This window comes from Hakea prostrata, chromosome 4 (genome assembly GCF_041222555.1).
Source record: "Hakea prostrata isolate BN-2017 chromosome 4, UWA_Hpros_2, whole genome shotgun sequence".
Lineage (NCBI taxonomy): Eukaryota > Viridiplantae > Streptophyta > Magnoliopsida > Proteales > Proteaceae > Hakea > Hakea prostrata.
The window spans coordinates 202,110-226,278 of NC_142603.1; the positions used below are offsets into that span (position 1 = coordinate 202,110).

Below are 24,169 nucleotides of genomic sequence, written 5' to 3' on the forward strand. Positions count from 1 at the left end.
AGTACAACAGGATATAGAACACTAGTAGAGCTAACAATAAGCTAAGAGCATACAGTCACAGCAGTAGGCTTCCCATGTGCACACATAAAATTCTTAAGCATGTCATGCTCAACAGCCACTATAGTAGATGGCAGTAGAGGATATCCTGACCAACGTCTCCTTTTCCGCCAGGCACAAGAATAGTCAGCCACAGGATCATAGAATACCGCATTCCACAAAACTTGCATACAAGAATCAAAAAGAACTCTACGGCTTAGTGACAATGCCTCCAAGAAAATTTGAATACTTCCAATGGCATCAGTACAAACTTGAGACTCTACAGATGCTTTACAAACAGGAACAATCAGGCCTGACACAGAAGGGGGTGGAGAAACTTCATTTCCAGAGGAAGTGCACTTCTTCCTTTGATTGGTAAACCCAGACTGCTAAAGCAAGAACAAAAAGTCAGATCATAATGTGCATTTGCAACCCCAAGGAAAGTTTCTGCAGGCTGCATATCATTCCTTCTACCTGATTTGCAGGCTGCTGTTTGAGCTGCTTCCGAGATTTCATTGTGGCCAAAAACTCAGGTAAGATGCTACTAACTATCTCGTCCACCATCACACGCCAGGCAGCTTTCATGATCCCTCCATGTAGTTGGACACTTACTTCTTCCGATATTTCAGATATGAACGCGCCACTGCTATGATTATGCTGAATCTCATCCATGGGAACATTATTCTCGACTTGCCAAGCATTTACCATAGATATTAGAGGAAAGGGTTGAAACTTGTTATCTGCATGAAATATCTACAAAATTCTCACCCAAAAACAAGAGTAAGAAAAATGCATAATTCAAACTTCTGAACGACAACAGGGTTGACAAAACGAATGCACATGCATCTCTGATTCAAGGCAGTGATTCAATATTTAAATGACAATTTATTATGCAATCGACCAGAAATAAAAGGCAGATATTTAAGCCATCCACGCATTGCATGATATGCACACAAGCACAGCTAATACGTAATAATCACAAATAAGTGAACAAAATTAAGTAAGAACACACCAGATTACTTTTTCCTTTTCTCTTCCCTCTTTTTTTTTTAGCAGGGGGGGGAGCCACTGTTGTAGAACATGCCAATCAAACAATACGAGACCCTATAATTTACACAAGTTTACACGTCCCACAAGCTACCCAATGCCCCAAGCTGCCTTACCCATCAAGGTTAAAATACGAGATATGAGATTAAATTGCAATGAAATAAAGAGGCTTGACTAAAATATAAGTCCTATTTCCCTATGCCAAATATGTCACATACCTCTAAAGGCCATAATGGATGTACATGCCCCAATGGGCTTAAGAGTGAGAAAGTTCTATAGCCATGCCAAAATATCTCTCCGTAGCTTGGCATTGAAGATGATGAGACAGCAACGACATGCAACTGTATTCCACCTCTCCAAATTTTTTCCCATGATGTGAACAAACATGCTGGCCAAACCCATTTCAGGGGTATTTTGGTCATTTTCCAGTCCCTTTTAGGCTCAAAAGGGTCTGGATGGAACCCCCTCAACCCAAGGGTTATGGATCTATCCTTTTTTTTTAAATTTGGGCAAAGTATTTTGTGAGTTATGAAAGAGTAGAGTTCATTTTGAATTCTTGTTTTTAAGTTGAGTTTGAGTGGGTTTCCACTAGTTAAGTAGTGGATAAGATAAGACTTCTTTAACAAGAAGGGTTCCTATCATCTAGGAGTTTGCCTTTAAGTGGTGGTGTTTATTTAGGTAGGGAGCTTTTTCCTACCTTATAGATTAGTCAGTCTTTTATTTCAAGAAGAAATATTATATTTTAGGTGATAGTTAAGTTGGTCTGTAAGTCATAGTTGAGTTTGAGTCAATTTATTCTTTCTTTGTAAGGACTATAATTAAGCCTCACTGCTCATTGTAATTCTTAAGTTGGATTGAAGAAAATTAAGTCTCTTCATGGAACACGGTCATAGTTCCATTTGGGAGGGCCACGGCGGATATTGAAGAGTTTTTCATCTACAATAAGCAGCTTAGTTCCTTCACAGCCGCCATTAATCATTTCCAGAAGCTCCTACAAAGTAAGCAAAGCACCAGTCCCACCCTTTTCTTCCCTGCCCATGCAAGCCTCCCCTACCCCTGCCTTTCATCTCCAACCCCTTCCCTGCCTGTGTACACTGCAGCAGCCTCCAACTCCCCTTACAGCACCCTTTTAGCCTCTCTCCCTCAACCCCACCAACTCTTCCCAGACCTTCCCCCTCTTCCCCTAACACTTGTGGGCTTCTCAAAGTGACGGCCAAATCCATAAGAAGCCACTAAGTAACACTGGCATGCCATTAACTACATTAACAAGAGCTTTCCAAAGCGAAGGCCAAATCGCTGAGGGGTTACTAACCTGAGTAGGGTCATCATGGGTGCTAACACAAAGCAACAGCCAAATCCATGAAGATTAGTAATGAGGGACGGAATAGAGAAAAAAGAATGATAAAGAGGATTGCAGAATTATAGAGAAATCAAAGAAGAACTAGACTAGAAAGAGAGGAAGAAGAAAACACTCGTAAGAAGATGACGAGAAGGGAAGAGAGGGATACCGAGAAAGGGGGGCTGCAAACACACAACGTCAAAGCTTCAAGTCATCCTTTTTTCCTACAAAAGTCTTCTTTTTAATTGCAATGTAAGGGTCTACTAATAGCTTGGCTAAAGCTTTAAAAAAAATAGAACCTTAACGGCCTAAAAATAGAAATCAATATCATAATAATTAGTGACATTTGAATCTTATGGAAATAAAAACTAATTAAAATTAGAAACTACCACAATAGAAACTAAACTAAGGTCCTAAATTTCCCAAGAATAAAAGCTCCATACAATTTGATTTTGGGCCAATATGCCAAATAAGGGGTTGTACCACTGTTCACATGAACAATGATGTGAACACCCACCTTCTTCATGTTTCGTCCCATTGTACCAGTTCCCACTAATTGGTAAAAATTGTGGAGCAAGGGGACCTTCTAGTTGGATCAGCCGACTGGTTTCGGTGGCCATCAATGCTGATTCAAATTGGTTCCCGGCTGGTTGTCCGATTGATTGTGAGGCAGAAACCATGTAGAAAACACAAATCCTGTTGTACGTGGATTTACAAAGAAAATGCCGAATCCATAAGGGCAACAAAACAACAATAAGACACCACTAATCAAATCGTGTTCGAAGTTTACAAAGCGACAGCCAAATCCATGAAGGATTGAAGGGCATACAACAATTTGGTAGGGTTACTGAGGGGGGCTAGCCCCAAAGTGACAACAGTATCCATGAGGGGTTGGTTCCCAAAGGAAGGTACGTGACAATAGGCAATAGACTCACATTCATGGTACCAGATCTCAATCTCGAGGGAAATCTCACCCTTGAGAAACAGCAAGATCTCACTTGAGATCTACTTTTTTTCCTACCCCCAACCAACTCAAAGGCCCATCTTGGGGGGTTTTTAAGGGTTGGGTTGGGCTCAAAGTTGGTATTTAGCTTACTTTAGGCCTTCTGAACACACTGGTGACCGTTGGTTTGTGACAAAACAACCCTACGTAGGAGTTCTCACTTGAGATCTACTTTTTTTCCTACCCCCAACCAACTCGAAGGCCCATCTTGGGGGGTTTTTAAGGGTCGGGTTGGGCTCAAAGTTGGTATTTAGCTTACTTTAGGCCTTCTGAACACACTGGTGACCGTCGGTTTGTGACAAAACAACCCTACGTAGGAGTTCTAACTCGACACTAAGTTTGAAGGAATGGACACGCAAGGTTATAAAATATAGAACAATACGACACCTAAATGAAAAGCAAATGATAAGATACATCAAATAACTTAATTAGCAACAGAATTCCATCCATATGAGAATAATAGAACACATTCCCTTTTTCTTTTCTTTTTTGGGTAGCCCAATAGAACACAGTCTCAACCCTTGAGAATACAATAATACAACCATCATAAGTTCATCACAAACAACTGGGTATCACTGATGCTTCACATTTTGTTGCAAATGACCTTCCCGATGACACACACAAGGATCCCCGAGATTTCCTTTATAGTTTGCACTTGGTCCCATGAATAATTGTTGTGGCTTAGGGAAGTAGCAGTGAGATAAGGCAAAAATTCTGATAAAAGATGCAGTTGGGAAGCTATTGACGAGCTGAGGGGCAAGAGATGTTGACCTAGCTCACTCGAAAAGTGGGATTTTAAGCTAGTGAGGTTACCAAGATCTCGGTTGAGTTATGGTAATTTGAAAGTTTTGCCTGAGATCTCGTCTCAAGACCTCGCAATGCGACATCCCGTGAGATCTTGTAAATTGCTAACATTCAAAATATTTGGCAGATATTTGTCGACATGTAGAGCTGCTTTCAGTCATAATAATTTGTTGTGTTCCTATCACAAATCGCACAACTTATCTCTTGGGAAATCTTATTTTTAGATGGTGATACAGCCATAGAGCCCGTGGGAGAGCTAGAGGCTAATGTGAGTGAGGCAGATAGCGTCGAGGAGACAGTAGGGGATGAAGCAGCCCTAGATGATGCCCTCTGTGCATGCTACCCTTATGTTTATGGACTTGAGATATTAATCACTTATGAAAATTTATGAGTTGAGTTGTATGTTTAAACTTCTATACTATCATTTCAAACTTGTAATTAATTTGGAAGTTTCCATCTAATATTGTATTTATCATTAGCTTTCCTTATACAATATTAAATGATATTATGACAGTTATTTCATGCTCTCGATTATGTGCTGGAAGTTGTACTTGAAGTACAGCTTCAGAGATCAATAGGTACGAATTGGACCATTTGCGAGGATTTACAATATTCTTGATCCTCCACTGAGATATATAGCAAGAAAATTTGAAAAACTACATTAAAAAAAAGGAGAAAAAGCATCACAAGACCCAAAAAAAAAAGGAAAGGCCATATTATATTGCTCATGTAAATCAAAAAGAAAGGGCTTAAACAAGGGGGGCCACAAAAGTGAAATCACGTGGAAAACCCGCAAAACAAAAGGCTAACTACATATATAGCCAAAACCTTGGCTATTTCAAAGAGAAAGAAGCCCATTCAGTTACGAATATGCATCAATTACATAACCCTAACCCTCCTACTGATTTGAACCCTTTTCCACTGACCCGGCTTACTCATTCATCCCAGATTCAGAAGAGTGGCTCCTGATTGGATCTTCGCCAATCAAGGACTACATCACATTATTTTGGAACGGCAAAAGACCCTTTTGAATGGGCCATCTAAAAATTTCACTTCGCCATATATTTTCATCGTTGTCATCATCAAACAAGAAAAAATGCATAGGATTTGCTTGGTCAATAAGATTTCTAGCAATGCCCATGAATATTCAATCAACTAAGTACAACAGTCAAATGACTCCAATACAGAAGAACTCACCAAAGTAAGAGCTAGAGAATACTTCTCATCAGAAATGATACAATTCTATATTTTACACATAATAATGGATAGTGATGTAGCCTAGATTGAATAGCAACGGGGGGCAATTCTTTAAGTATCCCAATTCAAAGGTTAGGATTTTAAGGTCTCAGAATTATCGAGTAGTTGATTAGTGTACACAAGAACACAGATTGTAGTGAATGGATGCATGGTTCAAAATGTCGATCCAAAAAACAAAGATATTGGCCGAGATCTGGTAAAATTTCCTTGCACAACTCGAGCGAACTTAAACCCTGATATTCAAGGGTTTTAGCGCTCAAGTTAGGCTAACACTTTATGTAGCCTAGTTTAGACCTTCAAACACAATGGCGGCCTTAGATTTGTGAGAAAACAAATGCATATATGAGTTCCAACTCGAATATAACTTCAAAACCAAAATGCTTAAGGAATGAACATGCAAACATATAAAACAAAAAATGCACAATCATTAACTGATACAAACGAAAACATAAAGGTTCAAAGTGATGACATACATCGAAATTGAAAAACTAAGAATCATTTAAAAAACGTTTTTAACTACTTTATTTAATTTATTAAATCTGAAAATTAAAAACAATTAGCAACAATCAAAAAAGAAAAAAGACACTACATAAGGTTGTAGCCCTTCCAATGGAGTTTGATATATACAATCATTTTCAAAACATAAGCATTTTCATTATTTTATTAATTTCAATATCTTAAAGAAATATTTGTAATTCAAAACATAAATTTAGTTCCATGAAATCATAAATTAGGCAAAAGATATTCAAAATATAGAGTTAATCCAAACTTAAAAGTTTATAACATATTATTTTTGAAAAGAAGTGTGATTAAACCCTAATAATATTTCCCAAAAATTCATACTAGAATGCAAGAAATAACAAGATAACACTGGTTCCTATGGTGCCAGTCACCCCCCACACCTCACAGTGTTCCCTCAGCCTACGGCTGCCCACAAGACTCCAAAATTCGATATCCTCTCCACTCACTTGTCCCTCTATTTATAACCCTCAATTATCCCTCTATTTATTATTTCAAATAACCCTAACTAACCCTCATTCCACATGGCCTCTCGTCCTAGGATCCTAACACTACCGGCCCCTCGAAAATCACCTTGTCCTCAAGGTGATGGAATTGTTGAAGTTTAGTCATGTGATGGCGCCGCATAACCGTAGTAAATCAAAATCATCCTCCCAGGCTGAATAACACACCCACTGCTCAAAATCAGACTTGGAGCGTTTTTTTTTTTTTGGCCTGCAACGAAATTAATCCCCATCGCACCGCTGCATCTCAAGGAGCCTGCGTGCAGCTGTTGGAAGACAATGGATCTTCCTCAGTCCCTGCAGCCCCAACGTTGCCGCCTCCCTTTCTATTCTGAAGTTCAAAGGTTGAAGACAATGGTTCCCCAACTTGTTGGTTCGGTTGGACCATTTTCTGGCAAGTTCTTGGTTCAGGCTTGGTTTGGGTTTGGGTTTTGACCCGTTTGAGTTATTTGGGTTTAAAGTAATGCTCAAAAGGCTTGGATTTTGGATATACAAAATGGGCCAGGCCCATGAGTGATGATGAAAAGCAGTAAGGTCCAAATACTTAAACCCATGGGTGAAGAGTAATGGGCTGATCGTTGGTTTGATTGTAGGGATTGGGTTTTGGGTTATGAAACTATAATAGGCCAGAAATAATTCTATTAAATGGGCTAGACATCAACACTTAAAATCATGGGTTAACAAATATGGGTTGGATATTGAATTAATGAAATACGATGGGCTGGGGATTAATGGAATGGACTGGGCCCAAGGGGGTTTCTTAGGAAAACATACGGCCCAATCTTTGAACTTGGATCTCTTGGGCTCTAAATCTGATTCTAAGCATACCTAAATTGGGCCCGAATTAGAAGCTCCTTGGGCCTTAATGTGTGAACCAAACTGATTGACCGGTTTGGGTTGAGCCGAACCAACCTCAAAACCCTAAAACTCCACCGTCTTCTTCCTTTCCTGCGAATAGAATTTTTGGCCGCCTGCAACTTTCCATCGATTGTACCTAGCCTCCTTCTATGCTTCTTCACTTCACTGCATCTCGATTTTATAGCAGAATATTGCTCCTCCACTCTGGTTCGGTAGGTATCTTCACTCAATTCTATCTTCATCTTTTTGCTCCACGTTTGGTGATGCGTGACTTCCGTAGCCGGCAGTACTTCATCCTTCATTCGATACTTCTCAACCTGGTTGTTGTCTATCTACAAATTTGATGTCGGTTGTCTCCCGTCGCTAAACTCACACCTCAGGGCTTCTTTGAATCCCGTCCAAGAAAATGCCGTCCAATTCTTGTGATAGATCCAGTCAAGTGCCTCTCCTTCCTGATGTTGGATCGCTACCCCCAACCACTGCTCTTCCTCGATCTGGTTCTCCCAACAGAAGAGAAGAACCTCTAAAATCCATCTCTGAACTCCACCTTCACCAGAAAACGAAGGCAGTGCCATCACCTCCCTGGATCGTTACAGCTCTGATGCCAATTGATGAAACCCTAATAATATTTCCCAAAAATTCATACAAGAATGCAAGAAATAACAAGATAACACTGGTTTCTATGGTGCCAGTCACCCCCCACACCTCACGGTGTTCCCTCAGCCTACGGCTGCCCACAAGACTCTCCAAAATTCGATATCCTCTACACTCACTTGTCCCTCTATTTATAACCCTCAATTATCCCTCTATTTATTATTTCAAATAACCCTAACTAACCCTCATTCCACATGGCCTCCCATCGTAGGGTCCTAACAAAGTGAAATAAGGAAGTCTCTTACAGAATGGCTCCAAATTCCCTTGATCCTAGTTCCAGCAACAAAAATCTATCTAAAACAGAGCAAAAGTTTAGGGCAATTCTAGTGGTCGGGAGAGACGCAAAAGTCGATCTAACCCTTCCTTGCGACTCTTCTCTGCTCTCTCTCCCTTTAATCCCTATCTATTTAGGGTGCATGACTAAGGCAACCAGATTTGGGGCGAAAGTTAGGACAATATAGAGGTACTGAGACATTGGCAATCCCTCTAGCTCAGCATTTCTCCATCCTATCTCTTCTTCCTTCACCGTATCTACATCTCCCCTCCTATATCCCTCTCTATTGCAAGGAGTTCATCGACGATTAATATAGGGTTAGAGGGGAACCGGCACTCCTCCATCTCTTTCTTCTCCCTCTCTTTCTTCTCCCTCTCTAGTGGTGGTGGGTCGCCTATGCAACTCTGTTTTCCTACTCTCTTCCTTCCGATGGTCGAGGCTCCTCCTCGTCAATCTCCCTCAATCTATTTGTCGATTTTTTGCTCTCCTCTCAAAACAGAAAAGAGAAGAAGATCGGGGAGAAAATATCTCACCAAACTTCCATTCATTAGCCTACACCTCTCCCTTTCTCCCTATTTGTTCTTTTCTCCTCCCCTCCATCTACTTTTCCTCCTATCATGGTTGTGTATCCCATCTGAAGCAAGATCAACGATAAGGATGTTTAAACAAATAAGGAAACATACTCCATGCCATCTGCCATGTAGGGTCGTCGCCTTGCAACGTCAATGCCTCCGGTTTTAGCTGCCCTATCACTAATTCCCGTTGTCAACCCTACTATTGCAACTTCAATGTATCATGTGATGCTACAACCGTGATGTACCCTCTGTGATGCTGCATTACTTCTTGTTGAGATGCCTACTAAGGCCCCTTTTTACCGAGCAGACTAGATACCATGTCTATCAACCTTTGCCCAATGATACCTATTTTTTTATCCATTTTGCAATAAAGTTATGATTGTAGTGTGCTCTTAAAAAGGATGTTGATGCAATGTAGGGGAAGACCTCACAATTTTCTGCAAAAAATAGGTAAAAAGGCAAGTTGTGAAGAGGTCAAGTGAAGCCAAGCCAACACCAAAAATCCTATCTAGAATTCGATGAGGGGGATATGAATGGGCCGAGGACTCGAGTCGAAATCCTAGTCGAATAGAGATCTTGGCCTAGATTTACAATTTCATGGATTTTCAAGGGGTTTTGTGCACCAAGATCTTGCAAGACCCCAAACAATAATTGGATGAGAATGAAATTTTGGAGAGAAGTTAGTTAAGGATATATTGGGAAGGTCTCATCCCAAAAGTTTGGGACCGTTCTAATGGTTAAAATGTTGTACATCTAAGTCAAAAAATTTAGGTTTTGGTGGGAGTACAAAACTAGAAAAAGAAAAAGAGGAATTTTGGGCTGGGAAATTTAAAAGGCTAGATAAAGAATCATGGACAAGGACGAGCAACTTACAAGAGCACCAAAGATTAAGTTGTTGACAATAATATTTGATCTTGTTAAAATTCAAGTAACAAGATGGAGAAAAAATCACAAGTGGGACAAGCGGGGATATGGGATGTCATTGTACGTCAACTGCAGTCTGCAGCAATAAGCAAGCTAAGAATCTGATTTATCAATTCATCAAGTGAAGAATTGCATCAATACTTACAGCTGCAATTGGCAAACATAGTTTCAAACTCAAACTAGGACTCGAAATTATAAACTAGCTCCAAAATAGGCTCCTATACCAAAAAGGGGAGGCCTAACCCAACACATCAACCAATTAGGTAACCTAAACTGACTAGGTAGTTGGAATAATAAAGGAAATAAATTAAATACAAGACTCTAACCAAACTAATAAAATAAATATGTTCCCTTACATTCTACCCGCATTTAATGCCATCAAATTGACCAATTAAAAAGTAAACCAATAGAATCAAAAGGAAAATATATATATATATATGATCCAATCATAAACTATTCCTAAGGCATCCTTTGTTTGCTGAATTTGAAGTGAGGAAGGAAAAAAGAGGGTCGAAAAAAGTAAACTTTTCCATGAAATCCCAAAGCATGGCTTCTTTAGTTCAAAGGGGTGGGGAAATAGGCAGACAAGCTTCCTAAAATTAAGGTAGCGTGTTTGCTGAGGTGGCACGTCACTTTTCTCATCCCATCTCCATTTTAGAAGTCTCACATACTTAGCAAGACTTTGTGGAAAAGTGATGAATATAATAAAATTGGGACCCAAATTTGCAATTTTTCCACAAAATCATTCCATGTCCTTTCCTATTCCCCCATCCCACTACAAGTAGGTGCCACATTTTTTTTCCACCCCGTTTTATCTAGCAAACCAACAAAGAAAAATAAGCTGGTAGCGATTCTAAATCAGATAGGTCTCAAGAGAAGCAATTTATAATTTTTATTGTAATTATAGGAACCTAAAGCTTTCACCCATAACTATTGAATCCGACCTAATCATCACACAAACAGTTACAGCCCTCGAAACTCTAGTTCTTTGAGTTCACTAAATGTAATAAAGTTTGTCAGAAGAAGCATCACTTAATAGTGACTCTTGGCAGTAAAACTTAATTAAACATTCCAAGTTTTTTGAGCTTTCCAGCATAAATTTTCTGTTTTCATGTATGCCAATCCTACCGTTCTTTATTCTACCCGTTTCTCTGCAGAATCCTACATCAGAAGCATACTTTAGTTCAAACGGAAAAATTCTTAAATCATAAGTTATCAAGCATACCATCAATGAATCCTGAAGATACCCGTCGCGATGCCAGGAATAAAGTTCCGCAAATGAATGTGGACCACATTTTCTTCCCCCATTGTCCTCAAACACCCAACACAATTCCTCACTTAATTGCGACTGATACAAGGGAAAAAGATACAATCAATCAAAGATAATTTTGGGCAACAAGAAACTCAAAAAGGAAAGCATTGCAAGTATTTAAAGCATTTCCTGGAAAAGCGAATGGAGCTTTGGAAACCCATCTATTTTAAATACTAACTGGAAAGGGAAGGAGAGGTGAGGTACCAATGGTATGTTTAGTGATACCCAATTGATTACTTCTGAGTTTGGATTTCGTGTGTCCGAGCTACAACTACTGTAATTAACAAATGAATTGGGTGCGCAGACTGATTCTAGGCACTCAGTAGAGGAAAAAGCGTATCCAGCAGACTCAACGGGTCCAATGGCTGGTGCGTTATTATGGAAAGAAGTATAGCCATTTGACTGCTCAGTAGATAAGCTGGAGGCAACCCTTGGAGTCCAACCAGCAAAACCGGAGTTAGCATGCTCAGGGAACTGCTTGAGATACTTCAAAGGTACAGGGTTTAGTAGAATGCCATTAACAACAGGATAGACTAGAAGTTCTTCGGGCAAGAACCCAGTTGATAACCCTTCATGCAACTGTTCCTGAATGTACGGGCCACACATTTGCCCACATTCATTGACGTACATCCAACCACTCACAGAAGGGACTTGAGCATAGCTAGCATAACTAATATCGTGGCGTTGAACCCCTCCAATGCTGCATGACCGATGACTGTCACAGCTAGTGTTCACCAATTTACAGCTTTCTTCCATTGCAACATGTGGACCGGCCTTATCCACTGGATCACATTTCGTGGAAGAACAATGGACTTCGTTCCAGCACCTACAAATGGAACCCACGAAAAGATTAAGAATCAAAACTCACCACAAATCAGAAAATTGGTGAATGTTAAATAAAAATAATATTATTATACACAAAATTTATTAAACAAAAAAAACAGCTACTAGGATCACTCTCAAAAAGTGACAATACGGAATTACTCATACCCATCGGATGAGCAGATGTCCTGTTGCCGGATATGTGATACAACATCATCACCATTCCATTTACACGTACTAGAGACAACATCCAATTCTTCGGAAGCCGAAGTTTTGAGCGTCATTTTGGAACAGAACGAATTACCGCATCCATAACATTCAACATCTGAGTCACACGCATCAGCGTTCCCACACGAAATCACTGAAGCCACCATGGTCAAATGAAGTGCTGCAATCAACCTCGATCAGACAATAAAATCCAAAGGATCGCCGTCTCGCCGTCTCCACAAACTATGTTATCATAAAATAAAGAAAGAAAAAACAACCAAAAAAACGATGTAAATCAATAAAGAATAGATAGCACCCTATCATAATTTTCTATAAATATAATAAAAACTACAGATGCTAGAACACCATGAACGTAGATAAGAACACAGACAGAAAACGGATACCTTAGCCCTACCGCCAGGGACTACGATTAGCGGACAAACAGGTTTAGTCACGCGAAACCCTAAAGAGAGGGTTACGATAGAACAAGAAGATGACGCAATTATCAAACTGGCGCACGGAGTTTGAATAAGAAGGTGCACGTTAGGAATAATGTTTACCGGTCGCTGAAAATCTGGGGAGATTGGCTTATACAGGCCCGATGAATAATCTATAGCGGTTTTGGGTATCCGGGACTAACGGGAATGAATATCGTGAAACATAATGGGCCGGAAAGCAGAGCGACTTCGGATATCCCAAAGAAAGAAAGCAAAAAACGAATTCGCGATTGCTTCCACGAATTAGGATTTCGCTCTGCGCCTCCTTCTGAACGACGGAGTGTGAAGAGATTTGGGGATCTGACGAAAACCTTGCTGGAGTCTTAAATCTTAATATGTATGGGACGATATCCTACGCCACTTGGGTGGACAGTACTCCCCACCTAAGGCTCGGTATTCATGGCCTCTCAGCCCGATTTTGTTCAAATGAATTGGGGAACCATAGGGCCAAGTTTGGTTCAAGTCCAACAATTCTGTATACGGGGTTATTGCTAAAAAGTTTAAATAAAACAGGTATTAACTTGGTACCTAAAAGGTCAAACCCTCGTGAAGTATCGCATCTTATATCCATGAGTTTGTGCACTGCCCCTTATAAGATAATTGCCAAGTGTTTGACTAATTGCTTAAAACCATATTAGGGAACATCATTAGTCACACACAATACTTGTGTCCCTATGAATAACATTTTTGATAATGCGTACATGACACATGTATGTTTGCACTTCATGAAAATAACTAAGTAAAAAGGGGAATCTATACGGATAAAATCGATCTCCAGATAATGGGAAGCCCCAATCGATCACACGCTAAAGATGAATACGGATATCTCGCATTCCGTAGAGGAAGATAGAGCAGGTCTCGGCTTCATTCTGAGAAATTCCAGTGGATCTTGCATCTAGGCTGAATCGGTTCCCTGCTCGAGCTCTAGCGTTTTCATAGGGGAAGCGGTGGCACTTAGGGAGGCGATGCTTTGGGCGAAGAAGAAAGACCCGTCGTCGAGGAATTCAAGATCATAGTCTCCCCTGTCAAATAGAAGCTATATGTGTGGTAGAGGACATTCGATCCTTGTTGTCCTCAAAGCCACACTGGGTAATTAATCACATTTTTAGATGGGCCAACTCTGTGCCTGACAATCTAGGTAAGAAGGCCCAGTCCATGAAAAGTAGGACTGTATGGGCTTATTCCACACCTTGGCTTCTTAAAGCTTGTAATCAAGATGTCTTGGGCTTTTCTTGCCCCTCTTTCAATTAAATCTATCTTTACAAAAAAAAAAAAAAAAAAAGGATATATGGCCATTAAACTAGACATATGTAAAACTTATGATAAGCTATAATGGTCATTCATTGAACACTCCCATATGAGATTTAGCCTTGCCGACAAATGGATTCAATGGGTAATGTGTAATGCTCCAATCTCCATGTGAGAAGAAAGTCGTAATTGATCAAAACGAAGAAGTCTTTAAGTGAAGCCTAAGACCCCTTCAAGAGTTGCATATGTGATTATTTATTAATCACTGTAAAGACTTCACAAAACTCCATTAGTTTCCCTGTGCGTGACAGGCAATAAACATAAAGACGCCTTAAGGGACAGGAAAACCGACCTGCCAAAGCTAGGGTGACTCTTAGGTCCAGTCGACGGACTAATTAATTAGCAATGAACCTGGAACTTTGTGGCTTATACCCCATATCTAAAGTATATACAGGGAATATAGTTCCACCGTCCTCTCTGCATGCATCGTCACTTATGCCAAAAGCTATTATAATATACAAACAATTATTTGTTTCCGTGGTTGTAAAAGACCAAGCGAGGGTTTGAACTTTGACTTTGAATAAGACAAAGTGAAGAAATAGATAAACACTAATAATAACAAAGGAAGAAAGGGATTCAGTATTTCGGCTAGAGTGCCGAAGTATCTCTGCCTCGATATCCTTTTCCTTGTGTCCACTTGTGGAAGCAGTAACAACATTAACAACTAGTACAAAAAGAGTCATCTTATACGATGGTTACTGGTTTAGTGGCAAGAATTCCACTAAACCGGTAACCAAGAAATAAGGATGGAACTAGTACGGTTAGAGAAGGTGGAGAGAATATGGCATTTGCAAAATTTTGACGATAAAACCCAAGTACCAGAAACCTAAACCACGAGAAGGTTCTTTCTCTCTCTTGCTCGTACTCTCTCTTGAAGGTTATTTGATCAAAATAAACTAAACGATTAATATAAATTATTTCAACTAACAAGATGCAACCTGTACAAGTTTACCTTAAAAAACATGCAATGTACCAACGGGGGTTGGTCTAAGTGGTAAGCAGCTTGGTCCGCTTAAGCAAGGTTCTGGGATCGAATCATTATGGATGCAAAAAATCCCCGCTGGGAGACTCACCCACCACAACTAAGTGTGCGACGCGGGTCGAACACTGGTTTATAAACCGAGGTTGGCAAACCCAAAAAAAAAAAAAAATGCAATGTAAAAGTGAACTAGCCCCTTTGTACCCAAAAAAAAAAAAAAAAAAGGAAAAAAAGAAAGAAAGAAAGAGTGAACACAATTCATTTTACATAAAACTATAGTCAAAGCAATACCCTTATGTGCATTTTTGCATGTGTGAGTACAAGTTAAAATAAGGGTAATTTTCATCTGGACCCCCTGAGGTTTGGTCCAGGTCACTTTTAGTCCAGTTTAAGCTTTCTTTTGCATATGGCTCCCCTGTGATTTTAAGAAATTATTAAATAAGGACAAAATAACATAAACCATTTGTTTAATAGATTTTGTGACGAAAATACCCTTGTGTCCTTTAAATTTATTTATTTTATTTTATTTTAATTTAGTAAAATAAATACTATAAAATAATCGGTTTCGGACAAGGAGGATTAGAGGAGCCACATCGAATTTTCAGTTCACAAAAGAAGGGAAACCCTAAAAGCAATAATTTTAAGTTTAGTATATACACTTCAAATCACAACCCCTCAAACCCTAAAAAACATAAAAATGGAAATTACGATGAACAAATTTCAAACTTCAATTCTATTATGATCTGAGATGAATGATTCTTCGTCATATACCATATTTTTTCTCACCACTGGTTCTTTGAGAAAAAACTCAAAACTATGAATCCACAATACAAGTAAAGCAAAGCAAGAGCACTTGCAAAAACGAAAAAAGAAAGTCAAAAGCCAACAAAATCTGATTTTTTCTATCAGACAGTTGAGGAACTTCAACTATGTATCGAATCCATCTAAAATAGAAGAAAATAAAAAAAAACCCCCTATAGAAGAAAAAAGACCATCAAACAAAGTCATAAACCCTGAAAAAAGTTGAAAATTAGAAATTGATGTATTCATGTATTGAATAATCCAATAGCAAAAGAACCTACCACGATCGATCGACAATGCTTACCTCTGGTGATTCTACGAATGAAGCAAAAGATCCACTTCCAAGAAAAATAGCAATTGATTCAAGCTTGAAACACGAGAAAAGTAACACTTTTGAAGAGCGGTTGCAGACAGAGAGACCAGCAGTAAGAGAAGAAGAATAAATCGTCCTCATTTTCTTTTATGTGCAGTCGCATGAGGATCACAGCCTTTTGTAGATCTCTATTGATGATGACGAAGAAGCCTTCGTGGGATGAAGCTAAAAATATCAACAGGTCTCAGATCCACCTCATCGGCGAACGTATTCCGACTCAGTGTAAAAAAGTCGAAGACTATTTATTATTTATCTATTTTATATTATTTATTTTAGTAGATTAAAACTAAAACAATAGAAAATCTAAAGGACACAAGGGTATTTTCGTCACACCATTTATTAAACTAACAGTTTATGTTAATCTTGTCCTTAATCATTTATTAAAACCACAGGGGAGCCATATGCAAAAGAAAATTTAAACTAGACTAAAAGTGACCAGGACCAAACCTCGGGGGTCCAAGATGAAAATTACCCGTTAAAATAAATATGAATTTAAAGCAACAAAATAATATACATTGTTTGTTTACTAGACATTCCACTAGACATTGGATGGGAAAAAATAAATATGTGGGATTTATTTTTAGTGGAGGTATGGAATAGTAAAATAAATAAAATAAATTTATGAAAAAATTGTAAATATGTGAAATTTTTAAAAGAGATAAGAAAATTTATGGATTTTTTTTTGTGAAATTTTTATTTGTGATGTTTCATTTCAAATTCTTCATCCCAGTGGTGAGGGATCCACATCTTCTGTAATTCCTTTCCCTATAATTTCCTGCAATTCCATCATAGGATTGTGCCATGTGGCATTTAAGTAATCCAAAGGTTACTTAACAAACTAGAGTTTAAATAAAATTCAAATTTATGGGTGGGTTTAAATAAAATTCAATTTTAGTTTAAATTGGATAACCATTGGATTACTTAAATGCCAAATGGCACAATCATGATGGAATTACAGGAAATTGCAAGGAAAGGAATTACAGAGGATGTGAATCCCAGTGGTGAGTGATTAATTAATAAATTACATTTACCAAAAAAAAAAAAAAAAAAAAATTCAAACAATAAACTGTGCGCTAGCGGTGTAAATCTACGTTTTCGTCAAGCGGTAGGTCTACAGATTTCAGAGTCGACAAGTTCGAGCACCTCCGAGAGTCCGAGTTGCTATTTGTTTATTTATTTTTGATAGAGATAGATGGTACTTCCGAAACGCCCTTTTCTTACTCTTCTTTTTGTTTTTCTTTTCTCCTGGTAAAAGCGAAACGCCCTCTTTCGCTAACCTCTCATGGTTGTATCCATCTAGCTCCTCTGAAGAGCAGTGTGCTTTTGTGCCGTAACCTTGTATTCTTGTTGGTCGGCGCAATCTGCAGACTCCAGAGACGACACGTTCTAGCGCTTCCGAGGGTGAAAACTATCTCGATTTCCCCCTCTTTGCGTGTGTGTTAACTGAGACTCTCTGAATGCGTGGTTTGTCTTTGTTGTCATTTGTTCCTGGCTATTTGGTAGGATGAATTTGTTGTTGCACAATAATTCCCATGTTTTACCTATGTACCTGTAATTTTTTTTTGTAGCCTTATTATATGGAATCTGGGAGTTTTCAGTTGTTATAATGTCGTATATGAGATCGGTTTCATGTTAAGCTGCTGTTCTAAGAATTCTTGGTGCATGAGTCGTTAGAATCTAGGGTTTTCTTTATTTTTTTACTTATCAGTTCGTGAAGTGAATTTTCGTGCTTTCAATGGTATACGGTTATGAACCCTTGTGAACAGATTTTCTGTTAGTAACTTCTATTCAAAAGTTGGACCGATGCCCAAATATCATCTAGCTGTTCTATTATCATGACACTTCATGAGATCTTATCCTGGCACCTCATTTGATCGTTTATATGTCATCTGATATTGGACACTCCTTATTTGTGTATGTAGGATCAGGAAATTTCCCGATAATTGTGTATTACATCTATGTAATAAGCACATTAAGAATTTTATATATTGCCCATTGAGGCTCAATACAAAATACATAGATGCATTACATCAAATCTTCCTTGTGTTTATTTTGTTAACATGTTCCCGTCCACTCAAACCACATCCCTTCTTTGGAATTTTGTAAATGATAATAACGTAGTTCCATCTAAACCTTTGGCTGCCTTGACAGTAAATGATGGCAACATAGTTTCATCTAAAATTTTGACTAACGTAGTTCCATCTAAACCTTTGGCTGCCTTGACAGTAAATGATGGCAACATAGTTTCATCTAAAATTTTGACTGTCTGGACGCTTAAGTCTTGATAGTTGCTTCTTGATGAAAGATTCTTTTACAGCTGAAGCATGGACGGATGTCAGAGCTGAAAACAATATGGGTCGAAGTATTCACAGGCTTGATGATTAGTGTTTCAAAAGTAGGGATGAAAAAGGGTTAGGTTATGATTGCAAAACATGTCCTATAGTCAATTCCAATAGTTGGAGCGATGCATCATTGAATAATGAAATTCTTCATGTTTTCAGTTTCTATGAAGTAAATGTTGCCTGTATAGTAATCGGTAGTAGAGACTGTACATGAAAAATTTATTCCAGCCAAATCATTGGCAGTAATGATGCCTAAAAAGGCATGAATTCTGTGCACCTGATGAACAATCATGCATGAAATTGTGAAATCATACAAGTATAGTTTCTCTATGGCTTCAATTGAATCATCAAAAACAAGGACAACAGGACACCTCTTGTACTGATGTGTCTAATGTTTTGTTACTGGACTCTTTGAGAATGGAGACATCAATTACTATGAGAATATGAGATTGATTGAAGCACTTCTGCAACAGTTCAACTTGAGAGTCCTGGTGGTTGAACTTTATGTAATTATGGGCCACTAGGCCTTCCTTTTTATTGTCCACTGGAAACTAATCAACAAAATTTCGTTGCCATAAAAAAGTAAACCACAGATCACCTTTATGCTTTGTTGTTGGTGTATTTTTACTTTATTGTTTGTCTGATGTGTCAACCTCCTCATGGGTGTTTGATTGCATCAACTCTAGTGGTTAGAGTTCCTTTTGATATATAGCCTTTCTTTTCTTTTATATCTCTTGCTTTTTCTTTTGGGTCTAACCTTCGAGCTTTGAATTTTGATAATTCTAACTTCTTTTTTTTCTATTTCATTGTGTAGTCATAAATATTTCTAGATTGGGGATGGAAACTGGTGGCAATTCTCTTCCGTCTGGGCCTGATGGAGTGAAAAGAAAGGTCTCGTACTTCTATGATCCAGAGGTTGGCAATTACTATTATGGGCAAGGTCACCCAATGAAGCCACACAGGATTAGGATGACTCATGCGCTCCTTGCCCATTATGGATTGCTTCAACATATGCAGGTTCTGAAGCCCTTTCCTGCCAGAGATAGGGATCTTTGCCGATTCCATGCTGATGATTACATTTCCTTCCTTAGGGGCATCACCCCAGAAACACAGCAGGATCAGCTAAGGCAACTAAAGAGGTTCAATGTAGGTGAAGACTGCCCAGTGTTTGATGGTTTGTACTCTTTTTGTCAGACTTATGCTGGTGGGTCTGTAGGTGGTTCTGTGAAGTTAAACCATGGGCTTTGTGACATTGCTGTCAATTGGGCTGGTGGGCTTCATCATGCTAAAAAGTGTGAGGCTTCTGGATTTTGTTATGTCAATGATATTGTGCTGGCAATATTGGAACTTCTCAAGCAACATGAGGTTGGTCCCTTGAAATTTTCTTTCACCCATAAACCCTTTTCCTTTCCCCCCATATATTTCATCAAAAAAGTTAAATCAATACATTGGTAATTGAAGGAAGGGTCCACTTCATCACCTTCATGCCCATTCCACTGGGTTTGTTTTGTACACAAGATGACATGAGGGGGTGTGAAGGAGCTGAAGATTTGAGAAATTAGATGAAATGGAAGAAAGTGTGTTGCATATTGCACTGGGTCATGTTTGGGTTTCTTAGGAAGTGTGATAAAACAATAAGGCTTAGTGGGACATGCTGGAATTCTTACATACTCTGGTCAGATTTCACAAAATTCCACCACCTCAGGTTTGATTTTATAATGGTTTATGGTTCCTTTTAGGTGTTTGTGGAAGAGTGAGAACCATTCCAAACTTAAGGAGGAGGCGTTTTTGAGTGAAAGATGCTTAGAAATGTGAAAAGAGTTAAATATTGAGTTCTTTCCTAAACTTCACATGCTCTCTCGATGTTGGCCTTATTCAATTTCTGATTGTTGAAAAAACATTATAAGTTTAGCCATACCTTATGCTAGCCATCCATCGTTGTAGTGTGACAGTGTTGTCACACTCCTCATTTTGTTTACTTTAAAATGGGAAAAGGGTGGGAGTGGGGGGCAGATATTTTGTCCACAAAAAGATCACATTTTATCGTTGTTGCATGTACAAAGAATAGTTGAAATCACATTGAAGTGAAGGCCGAGCCCCCCCCCCCAAAAAAAAAAAAAAAAAAAAAAGAAGAAAGAAAGAAAGAAGATAGATAGATAGATAGATAGATAGAACTCTTCTAGGGGTGTCGGAGAAGACTTGTCTCTAATGTAACCAGGGTTGGACCCCTCCTATAATTGGGCCCAAGGGGCCATTCCAAAGCTGGCCAAATACCCCATGGGTATTTTGGTCATTTTCCCAGCCCTTTTAGGGCTCAAGAGGGGTCTAATTGGAAGACCCGTGATCCAAGGGTCATGGATCTATCTTTATTCTTCTGCTTGTGTTTGTTTTCTCAAGTTATTAAAGAGTCCATGTTTGGGTGGGAGTCCTAGTTAGAGTCCAATTTTCAAGGAGGACTCCTACTGGTAATTAGGTATTGTATTTCCGAAATTGTATTTTTTGGAACTCTTATTGAAAAGATTCCTCTTCTAGTTTTTATTTTGAGATGGAGTTGTAAAGGGAATCCTATCCTACGTTGTATCCTCTAGTTGAGTCTTATTAGGAATTATTAAGTTGAGTCCAAATAGGGGGTCTTATTTCAACATTTAAGTTTAATACATGACCCCCTCACCTCCTTGTAAAATTCAGTTGAAGTTGAATAGAATTAGAGCTTGGAGTCGTGGGAAGACACCTCACGGCCTGGGCTGAAGGTTTTTCTGCAATTTCAGCCACCATCTTCGTCTTCTTCTAGAATGAACAGCAGCCAGCCATCCCTTAAACCTTTAAGTGCATCCTGCCCCTTCCCCCTTCCCATTCCAGCCTTCATTGCTCTCCCCTAGTCCACAACAACCCCCTCCCCACCCTTTCCCTTCCATCGCTAGACTCCCCCACCCTCCGCCTTTCCCTCTACAACTTGCGGCAACCAACCCCCACCCTTTTCTCCCTTCCTTCCCCCTCTCCCATTCTTGATCTGCGGCGGTTCTGAAATTTCAGATCAAGAAGAAAAGAAAGAATGTCCTAGAATGTGGCTGTCCAGGATATTCTGGCAAAGTAGAAGAGGGTTCTAGGGGTTTCTATCATTGTCTAATCCTGCTGAATGTATAATTCCAGATCTGAATTCTATTGGAGTTGAGATTCCAATTTGAAAATTCGAATCCTAGGGTAACTGGGATTCAGCTAGGGTTTGGGGGAATGGGGTGTTGAATGGAGGATCTAGGGGCTGGTAATCAATGAGAGTCCTAAAGGGGTTAGGATTTGATGCCGCATGCCACAGGGAAGGGGGAGGGTCTCTAGGGCTAGGGGAAGGGGCTGGAATTGCAGAAAATTGAAATGCTTCTTGACAACCACAGGGTCCCCTTCTTAGGAACCCTGCCACGCCCAGGTAATAACACTCAATATTCTTTACTCATCGAAAGCTGAGATTTATAATGCAGAGAGAGCCTATTTTATAGCCTAAAATTAAAGACTTCCGACTCAAACTAGGATTTCCTTATTGATGAGATCCAATTACAACTCAAACTGAACATTAACGCTTAAGAAAAGAAATCAAATTACTATGAGATTCCATCCCTTAGATTAGAATCTCTCCTAGACACTTATTGGGACTCAACAAAACACCTTTAAACCAAGCTAGGACTTCTTAACAAATCCAGACTTGACTTAACTTTGACTAAGTCAACAAACTCAAGGACCGTAACTTTTAAATGGCTAACCCAAAAAAAAAAAAACAAAAGTAGATCCAAGACCTTTGGATTAAGGGGAATCTCTCCAGACCCATATCAACCCCAAAAAGGGGTTAAAAATGACCAAAATACCCTTGAGGGGTATTCGGCATGTCTGGTTCGGCCTCTTGAGCCCTAGATTTTGGGCCCAGAATTTGGGGGGGGGTCTCTATGTTCTCATTAAAGATGAGAGAAAGAAAGAAAAGTAGAAGAAAAGAAAGAAAGATCAAGAACAGAGGCTAGAGCCAAGATCTTCAAGAATTCATCAAGATTCAACCAAGAATCCTTTTGATGTGAACTAGGGTCCACTCCTGACCGAAACCCTAGAGTGGGCCCTGAGGCCACTCCAAGGTGGCGCACCTAGGGCTACCCACACCCATAAAAGGGGTATTTTTGTCAATTTTCAGCCCTATTTAGCTGCTGACTATTACTTTCAGAATTTTAGTTTTAGTTTTCAAAGTTTAGTTTTGTTGTAAGGTCTTTTTTTTTGGATGAATAATAAACTTTACTAGAACTGCAAGAGGAAAAGAAATGTACAAGGGGTGGAAGGAAAAGAGGGGGGGGGCGGACAAGACCCTAGGTGACATTAGCGTGTTCCTTGGGGTATCGTCAAAAGGAGGAAGCAGAATAGACTCAAGCCTATAATAGATATCAAAGTAGATGGCTTTCCAAATCAAGTTCTAGGAGCGAGATTTGGAAGTCCATCTCCTAAGGTTATGCTCGCACCACAAATGGTGGATGGTGGCACCAAAAACTAGCTTGCCAACTCAGTCACAGATGGTAGACACTGAATAGATTCTCAAAATCCAAGACTATTCTCTAGCAAAACCATAAGAGTGTCTTAAATGAGGCCAAATGGTGAGCAAACAGGCAGGTGATGAAAAGGCGCTCATTGTCCTTTGGACCATTCTAGCAGAGGTTGCAGTTGGGAGTGGTAGGGATATGGCGGCTAATGAGGAAAGCCTAAGTAGGTAGGCCATGGTTAAGAGCCCGCTAAAGTTTGAGGGTGTGGCAAGGAATGTGCCCTTTAAACTAAAACCAAGGGGACCCAAGGGACCTTTGGGGGGGGGGGAAGATTCCAAGCTGAGAAGGAGGTGAAGGTTTAGGTAGGGGAAGGAAGCCAAATGGTGAGATCTTGGCGGATGTTGGGGGGGAGAACCAAACTTGTGTGAGATTGGGGCTGGGAGGGAGTCTAAGGACCATTATGAATAAAGGAGGAGAGGGGTAGACTTAGGGAAGTAGGACTCAATACACTGAGCGGGGGCCCAAGAGGGTGAAAAGAATGCCCATTGGATGCCAAGGGTCGAGCCAAAAGGAGATGGAAGAACTAGAGGAGATGTGGGTTGAGATAGTGGAAAGGTCGAAAGGTCTTAGGGGGAAGTGGTTTTCTTCAGATTGAGCAAGGGTTGGAAAGAATGGGGGTAGTCGAGATTAAGTCAGATTTAGGGGATAGGAGTAGACCCACTTGAGCCAAAAATAGTCATGCTTGGAAGTAATGTATCCGGCCAGCTAATGGGGTGGACGAAGTGGGAAGAGACTTGCCTTTCCATCGGAAGTCGTAGAAGAGGGCTTCCATTTTGCAGATGGTGGCCTTGGGAATGGAGAATATCCACACCAATAAAGATAGGAAGATTGGAGGACCGAATGGAGGAGCACTTGCTCTCGTAGCAAAAAGAGGAGCTTGCACTTCAAAAGTTGGAGCCTTTTGCAGATGTGGTTAAGCATTGGGGTGCTTTTATGGTGGTTGGTGAGCCTACCCGTAATGAGGGGAAGTCCGAGATAAACCATAGTAAAGGAGCCAAGCTTGAAGCAAGTGAGCTGTTGGAGGGCAGTGCGGACCAAGTCGGTGTTTTAAGGTTTTAGTTTGAACTAGTGGTTGAGATTTGGAGTCCTAAGGAGTCTTTCTTTAAAGTATGACTCTTATAGATAATTAGGTTTCTTATTTCAAGAAGATTCTTTTAAAATTTTTTTATG

At 39.6% G+C, this 24,169-nt stretch overlaps 2 protein-coding genes across 6 annotated transcripts in view; one reads left to right on the forward strand and one right to left on the reverse strand.

The window, feature by feature from the left end:
* Window positions 1–12,627, reverse strand: part of SDG25 (SET domain protein 25) — a 40,414-nt gene extending 27,787 nt beyond the window's left edge. The window contains 6 exon segments of the mRNA XM_089151123.1: window positions 54–422; window positions 511–789; window positions 11,019–11,141; window positions 11,310–11,931; window positions 12,096–12,377; window positions 12,539–12,627. Of these exon segments, the coding sequence (XP_089007249.1) occupies window positions 54–422; window positions 511–789; window positions 11,019–11,141; window positions 11,310–11,931; window positions 12,096–12,301 (1,599 nt within the window). The 5' untranslated portion in view covers window positions 12,302–12,377; window positions 12,539–12,627.
* A 4,577-nt stretch (window positions 12,628–17,204) lies between these two features.
* The window catches only part of HD1 (histone deacetylase 1), a 35,481-nt gene continuing 28,516 nt past the window's right edge, over window positions 17,205–24,169 (forward strand). Inside the window, exons 1-2 of one of the 5 annotated variants that reach the window (XM_089151129.1) lie at window positions 17,205–17,287; window positions 19,249–19,799. In XM_089151129.1, coding sequence (XP_089007255.1) covers window positions 19,272–19,799 — 528 coding nt within the window. In that variant the 5' untranslated portion in view covers window positions 17,205–17,287; window positions 19,249–19,271. The other 4 variants (XM_089151126.1, XM_089151124.1, XM_089151128.1 and 1 more) reach the window with 4 other exon arrangements.